This window comes from Python bivittatus, unplaced genomic scaffold, assembly GCF_059951505.1.
Source record: "Python bivittatus isolate LINGU-HERP-01145 unplaced genomic scaffold, Pbiv_v1 ctg000330_np1212, whole genome shotgun sequence".
Lineage (NCBI taxonomy): Eukaryota > Metazoa > Chordata > Lepidosauria > Squamata > Pythonidae > Python > Python bivittatus.
Window position 1 is genome coordinate 56,632,876 of NW_028277058.1, and position 17,215 is coordinate 56,650,090.

At 39.1% G+C, this 17,215-nt stretch overlaps 1 protein-coding gene across 25 annotated transcripts in view; it reads right to left on the bottom strand.

Moving 5' to 3' along the window:
* The window catches only part of CELF2 (CUGBP Elav-like family member 2), a 545,664-nt gene that overhangs the window by 72,817 nt on the left and 455,632 nt on the right, over positions 1-17,215 (bottom strand). For 14 of the 25 annotated variants that reach the window (XM_088141380.1, XM_088141401.1, XM_088141384.1 and 11 more), the window contains one exon: positions 14,276-14,410. In XM_088141380.1, the coding sequence (XP_087997506.1) occupies positions 14,276-14,410 (135 nt within the window). Of the gene's footprint in view, positions 1-489; positions 520-14,275; positions 14,411-17,215 lie in introns of all 25 variants that reach the window. The other 11 variants (XM_088141376.1, XM_088141375.1, XM_088141379.1 and 8 more) reach the window with 1 other exon arrangement.

Here is a 17,215-nt window from a genome sequence, read left to right on the forward strand (position 1 = left end):
AACAATAAATTAAGAAAAGAGGAGGGATTTTTTAAACAAATTAACAGTAGGAGACTTTTGAGACTGGCTCCTAGTTTGCAACCAATGGTTTGCTCATCCTATCTGCATCAGATGGAGAAGGTAGCTGTGTCTGCCTAAACCCAAATTCATACTCCATTAGTTCATCAAACTTATTTCAGTGCATTTTACATCAACTAGTGCTTTGTTATATTTCACAGAGAAATCAATATGCTTATAAAACTTCATGTTGTGACTTGGTGCTATTATCAATTTTGAAAACCCAAATTGTTTACCAAGAGATGCTGATGGCTCCCAAGTTTCCAACAGCACCAGGTAGCTGTTGATGATTTAATAATTTAGACACCTGACAAGTTTCTCCTGTCATCATTCTTGAAACATTTAAACATTACTCAAAGCAGAACAACAACTTTATATAAATTATTCTAGACAAATAGGTGTATGAGTAAAATCGTAAATGGTCTACAGTACCTCGGCTAGATTCCATATTGAAGCTGTGCACTAAAATTAAAGAGGTCCAAATTTACCATCAGTCTCAAAATCATCTGTCTTTAAAACATTACTCATTATAAAGCAGAGAAACAAGGGTTACCAATCTTTCATTCTCATATCTGCAGTAAGCTGGACATTCTCATCTTGTACAAATAAATGCTTTGAGTTGTTGGCACATGTTACCCTCTTTTGCTCTACCATCCCATCTTCCCTACTCCCATTCAGATGGATTGTTTCTGGTGGCTTGGCCTCTAGCTTCCCTCTTGATCATGACATCTATAACCCTAGTTTGAAACTTTCTGAAAGACAAGAAGAACAAATGAACTTTCTGCCCCAAATGATGTAGGTAATACAGGATTAATTGATACGGGATATCACTTACATATAGGGAGTAAGTGGTTTGTCTTAAAGCAGAAACAGTATCTGGAAGTTGGTGTGATTAGGAGAGAGAGAGAGAGAGAGAGAGAGAGAGAGAGAGAGAGAGAGAGAGATGGGGTCATGTGACTACAATTAGCATTTTCCCTAGGAAAGCTTTCAGCAAAGAAATTCCAAATATGGATATAATTTAGTGGATAAGGAAGTTAATCAGTTTCAGCCAATGTCAAGGGAATAATTAACTCTTGATACCCAGATCGCAATATGTCTAAGGGTTGGGATTTATATACCAGTAGCCATATGGAAAGTACTTGCAGTTCTGTCCATGTACTAATTTCCTACACAGCATCCATAAATGGACACAAGGGCTTATGATAGAAATTGCTATCATTCTGTAATGAATGAACCTATTCTCAGCAGCTATTCCTGGTAAAAAATATGTAGCTTCTGTATATCTGCAAGCTGTTCCAAGTGAAGTCCTGTAACATGCAAAGTAGACTTCTATATCCAACTTGTTCACCAAAATGAGTTCCCACCAGCATTGCTGCAGAGTTATCACTACAGAGGAGCTGTTTGAAATCTTGTTGGAGAGCTCCTTCCAACTGCATAATTTTCACCATGGGAAGCTGGTGAATGAAAATTACAAGTAGGAAAGCAACTTCAGAAGAAGATTGCTGAGGAAGCATTTTCTCCAGCCACTTCCAATGGAATTGTGGTATCAGCTACCACACATGCCTTTCTATAGTTTGATTGGCGTGGCTGTTCTTATTAAGGGATATTTCCATCAGGGCAAGATTAATTCAACCCCAGGTTCTGTTCTCTCATAACACTTGAGGGTCATAACTCAGTGGAGAAGATATGCATGGCATGAAAAAGATCCAAATTCATCTCTGACATCTTCAAAAAAGGATTGGGAAAAGTGACTAAAACTGGATTATTATCACTAGTGGAATTTTTTTAAGTACATCAAAACCAAATAAAAATTCTATGAAAAATTAAAGGCTATTACTAAGATGGATATTAAAGCAAATCGATAAGAACTTTGGACTAAGGAGCTAGAATAACGTATGCTAATAAATTATCAGGAAAGGTTTTTTGTTTAATTAAAAGATTTTAAAATTTCTCTAATTATCTCAACATGAGACTAATTCAGAAAAGATTATTTCCCATGCCTATTTGACTCCTCAGAAAATATTAAAAAGGGGCTGGTTACCAACTTCACTATGATGGACATATGATATAGATGATGGAGCGTTTACCCATATTCTGTTCACTTAATATTTCATTTTAGTATGATAGTCACAAACTCATTAATTGTGTGTTACAAAATCATTGTTACTTAAATATGTAAATGTGCCCTTTATATAATCCAAAATTTGGAATGTATTATGCTATGAATTATGGATTTATTGTTCATGGGGATAGCAAATATGTTCATTCTTCCACCCTGGAAAGACAGAGATACTCCAGACTTATAATCTTGGATTATAGATGAGTGTTCACCTTCCATTTATGACCTGCACTCTGTTGATCCAAAGACTCCTGAATATTATTTTGTATGGTCAAAGTTTAATTATTTATTTCAAACAAATAGTCTGAATGGCATTTTTATATGTAATGTCATATGATTTTTTGTGCTAGTTCCTCTTTTTCTTGTTGGCAGAAAAATAATAAATGCATTTTAAAAAGGCTTGGGAAAACCTTGTCTAAAACCCCAAAGAACTGAATTAGCTGGAGCAAAGCTACAACACAGTATAAATTAATGTATTTTAGCAATATGTTCGGGCCTACTTGTGACCATAATTACCATCAATAATAGCAACCAAGGATATGGATTGGTGTGGGGAAGTATTATAGGTATGTCTAATTAAACTTTGTAGGAAGGGAGTTGGAGAACTTGAAACGGGGCTGTTATTTCTCCTGTCTAAAATATACTTTTCTGCCTCCCCCCCCCCCCCATGAAGTTCTTAGGGCAGTGTTGTCCAAACTTGGCCACTTTAAGATGAGTGGACTTCAACTCCCAGAATTCCCCAGCCAGCCATCTTAGTCCACTCATCTTAAAGTGGCCAAGTTTGGACAACACTGTCTTAGGGAGAAAGATGCACTGCAATTTGGCCATCACTCAACGCAAGCATAAAACTGTAAGCAGTGTGCTGAATGACAAACAGAATCAATAAATAACAGCTTACGCATTTACTACAATTTCAACCCAGCACCAAGAGATGTTAGGCTTAGCAGATCTCACAAGAATTAATGAACGAAGCATCCTTTGTATTTACCATGTTAAAAATAATTATTGCCCTCTTTCACCACCCTCATGAAAAACCTACTCTTGGGACAATATGGAGGACAGAGAAAGCCTTGATAGGGTTGGTGTAACTGAACTCCAATAGCAAAGGCAGTAGGCTGTGTTTTGAGGAACATGAATGGCAGCTCATTGTGGATTTCTTAGGTGGTCACTGTAGGACTAAATAGTTGAGTTTTGCCTGCTTCAAAATGATTCAGAAGAAGTACTTTGGACCTTTAAATTTATGAAAGCAGTTTTTCAAGTTTCCGCATAGGATACTGTGCTCATGCAAGTTCTGGAGAACTTGTTTTGAAACATTTTGGAGCATGCTCAGTCCTGCAATGTAGGTCTTGGACAGTTCCAGTGGGCTGTTCTGACATTCTCAGTGTAAAAACAAGGTTGGCTATGTAGAGTTCTTTAGATTTGGCAAGGAACTAAGAATTGGCAGTAGAAAATATTGGAACAAAAATATCCAGGAGTTAAGCAATGGGGTAGTCAAGAACTGGTTTGGTGTGTAGAGGCAAACCACTGGGTTTAGACCTTTGGATCTAATTTTGATTTTCTTAATAAGAGTTAGGGCTATGTGAGTTTTGAACATGATTCTGAAGAAATGGTTTGGAGCTCTCATGGGCTGAATGCATCCCTCAAGGAGGGAATGTAAAAAAATCAAGATGGTTGCTACAGCCATGTGATCAATGCTCTGCCCCTTTTTACCCCATTTCTGTGCATGGCATGGTTGCGGCTGCCATATTGATTGAATCTCTGCCCCTGCCCCCACAGATGCCTTGGGAGATATTCATTCATGCAGCGCAACGTTTTTCAGAATTTTGTATTCAGCCTGAAAAATGCTGCAATGGCTTTGAGGGATCCACTCATTTTTTTTTTCAGACTGATGCAGTTTGGAAAAAAAGTTCAGGTTGCTTGAATGTATTGCAGAGATCCATGCAAGATCCAAAGCACTTCTTCCAAATCACTTTGAATACCGTTGAATGCATACCTTTAAGATTTGATTAATCTGGTAGCAGTTCAAAATGGGATGATTCAGTCATAAAACTGGAGTCCAAGCAGGACTGCTGTTATTAAACCTTGAGAGAAATAATGGCAATTTTAACAGGTCTGCACGGAGAACTCTTGTTGATGGACAGCTTAAAAATGCAATCAATTAATAATGCACATATTAGATATGAGGGAAAACATGTCTCAAAGTGGCATCTGAGTGGACAGTTTCCAGGCTATACATTTATATATATGGAGTCCTTGGGGTACTCCAAGCTTGGTCGTTTGTTTTTTTACAAAGGCTTGCACTGAAGATGTTACCTAGCCAGGTAACAAAAAGTTTTCAAGAAAACAACCAAGCTTAGAGAACCCCAAGGACTCCACAGTTCAACCCTGAGCTACATATATTCTCTTCTATTGATATATATTCATTCAAGATCAGCCTCCTCCAACATGATTCTGGGTGGTAAAGGACCCAGGTAAAGGACCTCAGCTTAGAAAAATCTGCTGAAGGTGAAAGGTGGCATTAATAGGTTTGTGATGCTTATAGTTACAGAACATCACAGCTGGATCTTTGCTTTGTAAAATCAAAAAGACAGGCTGGAAATGAAAATGCACACATAATTTGCTAAATGGGATGTATCTACAATGTAGTGAGACTTTCTTTCTGGACTTCTTCTCAGCAGCCAGAGTTATGGATCTAATCCTGTGCCGACATGCTTCTCAAACATCAGAAATTACTAGTGAAGTGAAAAGAAACTGAGTTTCAGAGTTTTCAGTATTTTTTTCCCTGTAACACTGCCTTCTAGCCTTCCAATACAGATAAGTGATTGACTGGGAAAAGGTTTCTCAAAGCAATTTCCTCTTACAGACCAGATCAGAAAGATGAACAAGAACTGTCAGCGAACAGATTTAAGAATGCATCTATTACACTTGTTATCTCAATTGAAATGCTATCTTAACTTAGATTCCATGTTATCTTCAGCACTACAAGAGAACTTTAATACCTGCAAACTATTATTTCAAGCTACGCACTTTGGAACGTGCAGGTTTGTAAAAGCCAGCATCTCTGTTCGGAAGCTGGTAAATAATGATGGCCAAATCAGAAGTAGCTCTGATGGGATGATTAACATCCACTTCTGCCTTTTTAAAAACGTTAAGTATCAGCTGTAAAATCTCTTTTAAGGGGAGCTTACTGCCTCATGCTGCTACTACAGGACCACTATTTTCACTGGACTCAACATTTAGGCAAAAGAAGCTAGACCTCCCCAGTGTTCCAGTGATTTTCTTTCTCCTTGAACCTGGTATTTAACTTATCAAAACATATATAAAACAGTGTGGCTAATCAATCACATTATTGACATCATGTCTCTTCTGTTCTGACTCTGTTTTGATCTGCTGGAAGGTATAGAGCTAATAAATATATATTGGAATTTGCAGATTCTGTAACTGAAACACCTCTAAGAATGGTAAATGTTTTGGACATATCTGTGAGGAGAAGTTTAAAAGCTCCTCTGGTTCCAATTAGCTAGTGTGAAATCCAAACTAAATTACAGTTACTGTTATAATGGGTTGTTCGGTAATCTATCTTCATAATGTGTGGTAGGCAACTGGCTTGTTTCAAAGAAACCACAGTTAAGCTCAGTCATGATTTTTGGGTGTGGATGATTAATTGTGGCTAATATAAAATGGAAAGATAAGCAAATGTCTCTTCACCGCTGTGGCATAGAAAGATGAGAAAGGGAGCATGGAAATCTGATGTTCAGATTTTTCTTATTTGGACACAGGGATCAGCATCATATGGCCCTCGAGTTGTTGTTCAACTCCAGTTCCTGATAGCTTTAGCCAGCATGGCCAGTGATGAGAGGTGCAATCTAACAACATCCTGGGCAGACATATGTGGCCACTCTAGGATATCCAAATTGGGCCTCCAATTCTCAGTGCAATCCTATACATAAGTGCTATAGGGTTACTATGCAGTGTGTCTTATTCTATCCGAAGATACCAGGTTGCCACCTAAAAGTAAATGTTATTGGTATTAATAGGTTTCAAAGGGCATATGCATAGAATTGCATAGAATTGGACTGTGATTTGAATAGATAACATGAGCTGTCATTCACATAGGTAGCTGAACAGTCTCTCCCTCTCTCTCCTTCTCCCTCTCTCACTCACGAGCTTTGAAAGCCATGGAAGAGAAATCTCAATTTCTCATTCTCCTGGTTAAGTGAAATATTTGCAGCAGGATCTCAAGGAGGCCAGTATGGAAACAGCTGGGGAATAAGCCATCAAGCGTTTTCAAGATTAAAATAATTGTTCCAAGAAACACATTGGAAGCAAGTGCAACTCTTCTACCTGTGCAAAAAGATGCTACTTTGTGGAGCTACTTTGACTCCAGTGGTAGAGGGATCCATTTTGAGTCAAAAAATTCAGGCATCTGAATACCTCCAATTGGGATGTCAAGATGGGCCATTTCCTTTCTCCCAGAAGTGTTTTGCATGGCTAGAATCTGGTGCAAGCCAGTGAATTCTGGGGGATATTGGGTGCCACTTTGCAGAGTAGGCTTCAAGAGCTACTCCTTGAGACTTTGGATAAAGCAAAGGCCCCCTTTCAGGCTTCATGTAGAACAGCTCTCTCAATGAAGGTTAATGTCAAGCCCCTCACTATCCCTAGAAGTCTAGCTCACAGCTTCTACCTGCTCACTGGTTTCCACTGAACCAGGAAACAAACAGAGAAGATGATCTGTCAAAAATGGCTGGGAGGCTATTTTCAATGCTTCATATACATGTTAAAAGAGTGATGGAGAACCTTGCAGAATCTGACAGGCCACATCTAATGAATCAAAGCTTCAGCTTCCACCAGCTGAAATCAACTTGAACAGATCATAACAAAACTCTAAATACTATTACCACAAAGGTGTTTCTCCTCAGCTTTAATTCAAATTAAGAAATCAAAAGTAGTTGACCAACCCTATTCTTCATAAGTTCCATGTGCTGACCTAAATCAAAATAGACATCTTGGTTGCATTCTCACAATGCAATAAACCCTAAACCTGGGTTAAGAAAATAGAATTGCTGCATTCACGTAACATGCTTTACTCAATAGTATGGCTTGACCTGATGACCTAATTCTTACAATATGCTAAAACAATGGCATCCTTTCTTTCATAATTTGGTTGAATGCCAAATTATTCAGTTCTGTTTTTAACTTTGTCTACCATGCTGCACAACGCCAAAAAACCAAAGCAAAATAAAACAACAACAACAAAACCACAAAGAAGCAAACAAAACCCAACACACTTTCTTAAGTATTCAGTAGAAAGAATTCTGGTCATCCAAAAAGTGTTTGGAGGGAATTCCAAAAGGTTTGGGGCATAGCTATCTACTACAATAAAGTAAAAATGTGTGATGGAATGGAATTATGAAGGTCAAGCTCAGGGAGATAAACATTTTCTTAGCTCGCCAGAACCGCGTGAGAGGAACAAGAGGATGAGACTGGCACCTCCCTGAGGAATACACACTGTTGTGGCTGAAGGACTTTGGGAACTGGGGTTTTAGTCTGGGAAGATTGACGTCAGGCCTAGCCCAAGGAACTCCAAGAGACAATGCCAATTCAGTCCAGCTATGTTTATTAGCTACAACCTCTAGCAAGAATCTTCCCAGACTAAAACCCCAGCTCCCAAAGTCAGCCAGCCACAACAGTGTGAATTCCTCAGGGAGGTGCCAGTCTCATCCTCTTGTTCCTCCCACGCGGTTCTGGCGAGCTAAGAAAATGTTTATCTCCCTGAGCTTGGCCTTCATAATTCCATTCCATCACAAAATGACAATACATGGATACGATGCCATTATGAAAATAGCATGATAATGTCATTTGTATTATGACCTCTGGTGCAAGATATAAGTTGAGTCATTTGCATGATGACATCATGACACGTGTCATCACCATAATCCCCCCACCCCCTGTGTAAAGGCTGGGTTCCATGTTTCCATCATTCTAATCAACTACCACAGATGGAAATCAGGTCAAGCTCAAAATGAGGAAGAGCCAATGTCTTTCAGTTTCATTCCTGAGGTTTTCACTGCATGTACTTAAAGCTAGCTTTCTTCTCCTGACTGTACACTTATTTGCTATGCACAGATATGGTCTAAACTGTTTTCAACATATGCATTGTTCTGTTTGGTGCCAGATGTGACACCTTGAATCCTAAAACCCTACAAGCCCATATGGTTTCTGGGCTTTGGGACCTAATGTGATATACTTTCTGGACTTATTTCTGAGTTCAATCAAGAATTTGATCTTAGCTCAGCAAAAAAACCCTCCACACCATAACCATCATTTTTCCAATGCCCTGCCCTGCTACGCTTCATCAATCTGTGGCTGACTGTATGATTACAATCTAGGGATGACTCAACAAGCAGAATCAAATTCCATCATGTGCAATGTCTCATGGTGTCCAGGGAAACTTCCATTACTGAAACAACAAAAGACTTAAGTTCAGCCAGGCCCTGACTTAATCTAGAATGGTGTTTGTCTTTCCGAATTATGCATGGAAGACTCAAATAACTCTTGCCAGCCTGAAAACCCTCAGCTCTTCATTAGTGTATATTATTTAACTAATTGCCAAGATACCTGCACTCTCCCATTTCCACCTTGCATAGTTAATCCAATTAGTACTATTAACATGGAAAATTAAAATGTTTAATTTGCTTTGCTCTCCTTGGTACAGAGAGCTACAATTGCAAAGATGAAATTGCTACAGGTTTTCTTTTTATATCGTGGGCACAGGAAAAGACTATGCATAACACTTCAGTTTGGTTCTCTCTGAAGAGCTTAGCATCTTGTTCCCAGTCTTCTGCACCAGAAATGCTTTAGGTTTGAAAGAAGAATGGCATGGGGCTGCCTTAATACCATCCTGTTAACCATAATTTGATTGATGACAACATCATAGTTCAGCCACTAGCCACCCACTGGACAATCTAAAGATCAAAAGGATCCCAGTGCTTCATCTTATATTATACTTCTGTAATTCCTCCTTCTATAGCTTCTCTGATCTTAGGCAAGACATAAAACGGCACCTTTATGTCTAACCCTAATCCTTAGATAACACCAGGTGGTCTGCAATAACTTCCTGTTCTAACTGAACTGGGTGCGTTCCACAAATCCTAAAATCGGTGCCTACCCTCAAAATCCCTTGATTACCTTTCCTTTTTTTAAGCTTCACATGTTGCGTGTTGATGTATTCTGTGATCAAATTCAGTGGATGTTATTTTGAGATTCTACATTGCTCTGACCTACCGTCAAGACCATGCTCCCTGTCCAATCTATTCAGGAAGAGAGTTCTGTCTCTGGGACAGGGCTTGGCTAACCTGACTGAGATTTTCCTTGAGCTTGTTAACTACTCATGCTTGCCAATTATTCAATGGGCAAACTGCTTGAGCTTTAATTAACTAGCTTGTCTAATTTCTGGTTACGGCTTTGGCATTTTGCCTGGACATCAGCCTGCCGCATGCCTTCACGCAATCTTATTTCCAATTTCTACCTCGCTGTCATCTGCTTTGCAGTTTGGTTGCTATTCATTCCCACCCACCTCTAGTTCTGTATTCCTTGGCTTTATTTTTCGAATATCCTCATCCATTTTAACCCAGATCAAAAGAGATTAATGGACCACATTTGACTTCCTTTAGCATGTAACTTCATATAACCTGATCATGAAGAACTTTCTGCTATTGACCTGCAGCCTAAGATATATGACCTTAGAAATGAAGTGGAAGCAAAGATTTCGACTTAAGCCTTCCAAGAAACACAATCCTGCAGATTGTGGTGGAATACGCCCAAAGCATTCTTGAATCATGACACATTAAGCTGAAGGTGTTTATGGAAGATTTCCTACACCATCCTACCATCTTCTATCCTTCTGCAGATTTTACCTTAAACCCATGTTTTACAAGGGAAAAGGTGAGCTGATTCTCCTGAGACAGTTTTGATGACTATATTGTAGATCAGTGTTGTCCAAACTTGGCCACTTTAAGATGAATGGACTTCAACTCCCAGAATTCCCCAGCCAGCCATGCTGGCTGGGGAATTCTGGGAGTTGAAGTCCACTCATCTTAAAGTGGCCAAGTTTGGGCAACACTGTTGTAGATGGTTGAAAGTTAAGGAGTAAATAAGACATTTTCCTTGTCTTGATTCCTTTAATTTTAAATTGGAGGACTTTGATTTTAATGTTTATACCTGACTCTACACTTAATGCAGTATTCTTAAAGGAGCTATCTTGGATATTCTTGGACAGGTTTATTGGGTAACTTTTAGGAAGAAGTCAGTTAAATCCAGCCAGCTGTTTGTGTACTTAACCTTTGCTTTCATGGTTTATTAAATCTAGAAAGGATGGCAATGCTGTTTAAGAAATAGTAAATGCCTCACTTTCTGCATTCAGATTCTTTAAAAGAAACTATTATTTGACAGTTCCCAGAAAACTCCCTCTTGGGCCAACCAGTTCCATCACTCTTGGATGAAAATGATTATCTTTGATTTATTTCAGTCCTGTTGCAAACTTGCTTTGGAGATGAAAAATATTTTGTCACTCAGATGACCTTTGGTGAAAGAGACTGCAACAAGATCTTCCTAATTCTCCTGGACCTTTCAGAGGTTTTTATCCCACCTTTCTTATTTTTATAAATAACTCAAGGTGGTGAACATACCTAATACTCCTTCCTCCTCCTATTTTCCCCACAACAACAACCCTGTGAGGTGAGCTGGGCTGAGAGAGAGTGACTGGCCCAAAGTCACCCAGCCAGCTTTCATACCTAAGGTAGGGACTAGAACTCACTTTCTAGCCTGGTGCCTTAACCACTAGATCAAACTGGCTCTACAATCTATTGTAGTTTTCTATATTGCATCTATGGATTCTACAAACCATGGTATCTTTCTGGTTACCTCTGAATAGGCTATATTGATTGGTTATAAGAGGATGGTGGTTCTTAATTAAAATGTCCATTTCCTGAAGACATACTTTGGAATCATTTCTCAGCTTCCTGGCTCTTTTGGGCTCTGCAGTTCTATTCTTTCTCCCATACTGTTGAATATCTACACAGAATTGCTGGGAGAAGTGATTTCGAGATCTGCCATGTAAAAGACATGCCGGGGGGGAAGGGGGGGATAGTTTTAAAAGGAAGTGGTATTCTGGAAGGCCTAACCCAGGAAGGAAGGAATAAAGATAAATCTCCCTCCCCATACACAAGCTTTCATCTAGGATGCACTACATCTTACTCATTATTTATCTTCTGCCCATTCTAATTTACAAATGTTTTGTTTGATACCTCTGACAATGTTCTGACAGTGAAATACATAAAATATAAAGGTAGGCAGATATCTGCAAAGACACAATATGCACGAAACACTGAATTCCTCCCACTTCTGATTTCAACAATGTTCTTGTATCCATAAACAGGTGAGAAACTTCCTTTTCTAGAAGGAATGATAATAGAGATACTGTATATGGATGCTCATTGAGATTCTGCTCCTCTCTAGAAATAATTCTGTCTTTTCAGAAATGATTTCAGCAGAGTTTATTTGGATGTACAGTATATAGGATATGTAATAGAAATGCATAAACTGTAGTTCTATTATATTAATTCTGTTGTCCTTCAGCTTCAAGATATTTAAGCCTGATAGCCCCCCTATTCTCCTATTTATTCCTCTGAGCCTTTGGAACTGAGATAGTTGGGACAGAAGGGTTTATTTATTTTATTTTATTTTATTTTATTTTATTTTATTTCATTTTATTTATTCAATTTATATAGCCGCCCATCTCAGACCAGTGACTCCAAACAGGGTTGTTTGGAACTCTATAATAGGATTGCATCTTATTAAGACTCTTATGATTGGTTAATAATAGATTCAGCTATATTATTGCCTGGACTCTGCTTAATAGTTTTTGTCAATGTGGATGACCAATTTGTTATCATAAGCATGGAATGCAACATTTATTAAATTTCAGATTTTCAGGTTTCTAGTCCTCATTAGTATGATAGATTTGAACATGTCTGGGCCATAGCTAATGAATCAGAAGGCAGAAGAGAGCAGGGATGGCTTTCCAATGGTCAGAAGTCTTGCCTCATGTCAACTAAAGCAGAACAAATAACTCAGAAATAAACATCTATCTGCAAAGGAGTGTAGTTTAATTAATTTACCTAGAGTGTTGTTTATCCATGGGGAGGACGGATTTTTTTTTTTTAAATTAAATGTGCACACTTCCTTATGAATACAGGAATGTGCTTTCTTTTAAAATGAAGGACAGAAATTGCTATGGAATCAAATACTGGTTCATCAATACATAACTTGGTATCTGATGTGTTTGCCATTGTGAAAAATGCTTAGCATATATTTAAATGACTACCACGTCACAGTGAATGTCAGAAATCTGGTGATAATTGATATTTACCAGTGAGTCTTAAGATGACTTTAGAAGAGTTTGAGACATGACCCTGTTTTGCATCTCTCTTACCTATAAATCAGGAGGGTGGAAACTTTTTTTTTATGAAGGCTCTATCTAATTAAGGGGGGGATAATCTAACTAAGGTGTGGTCTGATGGTGAGAGGGGTAGTAGATGAATGGAGTTAATATTTCTCTCTCTCTCTTTCTCTTCTAGACCTCTATTCTTTCTTTCTGCTCGCTTGCCATCTTGGTTATTGAAGGGAAGATAGCAACCCTGAACTGATTACCTCCAGAAGCTACATTGAGCAACACTGGTTGCCCATCTGTGTTGTAAATAATCCAGCGGGTGTTGTTCTCCCATAGAGCTACAGTCAACATTCACCAGTAAATGTCAGGATCATTTCTCCCTCAGCTTACACAGCCTTAAAGCAGTAAATGTCAACGTTCACTAGGTTTTCAATATTTATTATAGCAAATATTCTTTGTGGGGTATTTCCTGAACCAGTATGGGGCTTTGTTAAACCTTATCCCTACTTAGGCGTGAAACTCCCTGGATGACTTTGGGCCAATTACTATCTCTCAGTCTAATTTACAGAAGGGATGTTGTAAGGATGAAAGCACAGGCTTGGAGGAAAATGGACAAACGGAGAGAGAATTGTATTTGCTAGCTTGAGTTCCTGGAGGAAACGTAAATTATATGTGTCTGTGTGTCTCTCTCGGTGTGTAAAATATATTTTCAGGAACCATACCCCAGATATGGAATATGGCGTTTTTTTTCTAACAGACTAAATGCAAATAAGTAGCTAAAGCTGTAATCTTATTCACAAAATTGGGAGTAAGGCTCAATGAACACTCAGTGAGACTTACTTCCAATGTGACATGCATAAGATTGAGCTGTTAATCATTCATACTGAGAACCTTCACACGATCACCCTGACAGTTCTTCCCAGTCTCTTTAAACTTCAGATCTGCACTATATTACCCCTTGAGAGCCATGTATTTCTTTTGAAGATCTGTAGTCTGGACCCAGCTGTACTATCCAAGATGTGTTTAAACAACAAGTGGTTATTTGCTCTCCCTAGCTACAAATCTGCAGGTGTATTGTCCAGTTGAAATACATAAAGGTTAGCTCAGAATATTGCATCCTTTTCAGGTGTGATCAAGAAGCAATACTCAAGGCCAGGGTGATCAGATGAAGATGTGCAGCCAGCAGACAGAGCTATATTTGATATTGAAATGTTGAGGTCAACAGGGCAGGGAACAAATTCAGAAAAAAAAAAGTTCTCAAGGACATACTCTTATTTCCATTCCTATAAAGAAAGCTGAATCATGGGAATTGGGGATACACAGTACAGGGAAGGCAAAACCTGTCTTCTAACCCTTCCTTGGAAAGTCTGGGCTGAAGAGAAAGAGGGAAACAATCCACAGGGGAGTGCAAGGTATATGGACGTTAATTACTGCCCACCCCTCATTCCAGAGCTATATAGCTAAATGCTGAGAGATAGGGGCCAAAGGAATTTCTGAGGACTTCTAATGAAATTCTGCTGAAGTTTTATTGAAAAGGGATTGTCCCGTGGCATCTGAGCTCAACCTTGATCTGGATCAACCAGTTCTGTCCCCCCAACTCTAACTTGCCTTTCAAAACAAGAGGGCCTTATAAGACTGCGTGCGCTCACCTCTGCTGAGTCCGTCCGGTCCCCGAAGGATTCGGCATTCTTCTATCTGGCCAAATGGAGAAAACATCACTCTGATATCGTTCTCATTACACTTCTTCGAAACCATTCCTATGAACAATTTTCTGTCTTCCACAGCTAGAAGATTAAAATAATAATACTAATAACAACAACAAAAACAAGGAGCAAAAGGCATCTTTCTCTCACTTTCCTCATCTGTGATCAATGCTTATTACCACATCAAAGCAAGCAACAGAGTTGTGAGCATAGTGCTGTCCCTGGTGACAAGGCGGGTGGAAAACACTTCACACACACAACACTTCTCCGAGTCACCTGCCTTTCTCTGGGGAGCGTTCCATAGCTTGCAGCTACCACTTCTTCTTACACCAACGTTTGCTATTTGGGAGATTCACAGACTGGAAGAAGTGGTTGGCTTTTCCACCTCTCATTTCACTGTTGAAACAGAAAATCCATCTAATATTCAAGGCTAAATGTTGGTGAATAGGATCAAAGAGTGTGAGCTGAGTCTAATTTAGATAAAATCTCTCCCATCTTGCCTACACATATATGAAAGAGAAATTGGGAACAGAAGTGATGACCGAGTACATAAAATGAAATGGGTTAATCGAATCTCAAGGCAGAATTTGACCTGTCTTTTTACCTATAATGACATGGTTATTCTTATTCCATGCAGACTTGTTAGCAAGTATGCTCATTAGATTAGAGAAACACTTCAAGGAAGTGTTATAAAATTATCTGGGGGTAAAGGAAATCCCAGCAGATTTGCAATGAATGCTGGACTGGCCAAAAAAGAGAAAAAAAGTAGAATAGGGTGGGGTTAAATTATTGCTAGATTATTTCATCTGATATAAAGAAGCAAAAAAGGAAAGGAAAGGAAAAAAAAGTAGGTCAAGGCAATAGCGCCGTGCATCCAGTCAAGCTTCAGCAAATGCACATTCAGAAACTTTAAAGTTACAGGGCTTGGAAATAAGCAAGAACTGGGTTAGTCGAACATTTGATACTGGTGCACAGGATGTCTGGAAGCACCTTTTGGGCTTTGGGCTTGGAAGCTAAGTGGGGCCAGACCTTGTTAGAACTTTGAGAGGAGATTCCTTAGGAATACCCAGGCTATAGGTTACCTGGGGAAGACAAAGACAGTGCCATATCATTTCCATGTTGGTAATCCTAGATGAGAGATTTTCAAACCAGCAAGGCTCTAGCGCAGTGTTTCTCAACCTTGGTCGCTTGGAGTCCAAACATCTTTAAGCAGCCAAGGTTGAGAAACACTGAACTAAGGACACCTAGTGAATGCATTGCAAACATGAGATTCAAATGTATTGATTAGATGTTGAGTGGAGCAATGGACCACCCACAAGCTCTGAAGCAGTGTTTCTCAACCTTGGGAACTTGAAGATGTGTGGACTTCAACTCCCAGAATTCCCCTCTGGGAGTTGAAGTTCACACATCTTCAAGGAGCTACCTCATCCAGTGAGTCTGGTGCCTTGAAAGTGTGATGCATGATATAAGGAAGGAACTTCTAGATCCACTTCTTATGAGGTTCCCAGGAAGGAATGGTTTACTTTATGTAACTTATTGTCTTGCACATGTGAGCCCAGCTATAACTAAAGTGGTTGCAAAGCTTTTTCCATATTGCTGTTAAGATGAGAGCCCAGTTACTATTGATGGAGCCACACTGACTATATTAAGCTAATTTTCTTTAAGCTAGATAGTCTAGTTCCGGAGTTTATTGCATCTTCTTGATTGGCCAAAGAACCAACCTTCCAGGTGGTGAACTTGGCTCAAAAGAGACTTGACTTGAAAGATCTGGACTCAGGAAATATTAGGAGTGAATCCTTCACTACAGAAAATTGTACCACCCTGTATGCCCACGCTATTATTATACAGTAATTTACCACCATCAGGAAAGTCATCCTTAGTCCAAATGGATCTTGTATTTTTTGGGGCCACCACAGAAATAAAGCCCAGTCACTAAAATAGTTTGGATGCTTGATCTCATACTGTTAAACTCTTTTTTTCCTCTTTGAGCATTCTGTGCATATGACTTTTTGTGGGGGGCCACTGAATGCTATGATACACTCCGTGTGTGTGTGTGTGTCTGTGTGTGTCTATGCATGCATATCAAATAAGCCCTTGTGGTTTATTTGCTACAATAGAGAGCTCTTTCTGAATGCGACTGAAATGTAGGTATAATTTTCAGTTCATATGCTGTGTTACTAAAACCTCAACTGAGTTACGAATATTTTTTTTAAATAGAGATGATGAGGATAATAATAATTCCAATTTATAGTCTGATCGTCTGAAGACACTAAGCCAGGTAATTTATCCCGTTGCCCTATGTAATTTTTTCCTTTTTTTTTTTGTATGTATGTAAATATTTTGGCTTTCATGTTTCTTAGATAAGGGGGCGCACATCTCACTTCTCATTCTTTGTTCCTGCCATGTCCAAGGATAGCATTGCAAACAAAGAAATCAACAGGGCTCTCTCGGGAACCTTTCATTCAACATCAGGACATAGTTCAGAAAGAACTATCAGTTGTTTACATTAACCAGAATGGGGAACACTGGGGGGACAGCCATGCTGTTAGATCCTAAATCCCGACCAATTCAAAAGACTTACAAGATCATAGATGTATGACTGAGCACATTTAGCAGTTTTGTTCACCAATGTATAGTGACTTCTGAGCTTGTTCCACAGGATTGTGAGGTTCTTGGATTGAGAGTTTCCAGTTAGACATGATGCTCCCGAAGACTGCCTGTTTTTATTGATTGTTCTCTACAGCACATAGCTAGGAAAGAATGCCAACTGTTTTCTGTGCTCTGCTCTCATTTTGAGAGGGGCAACGTGAGACTCAAGAGACCTGGCCAATGGCCTGAATGAGCTGCTAATATGTCTGAGAGTATGTTCCACAATTTTGTACAAAA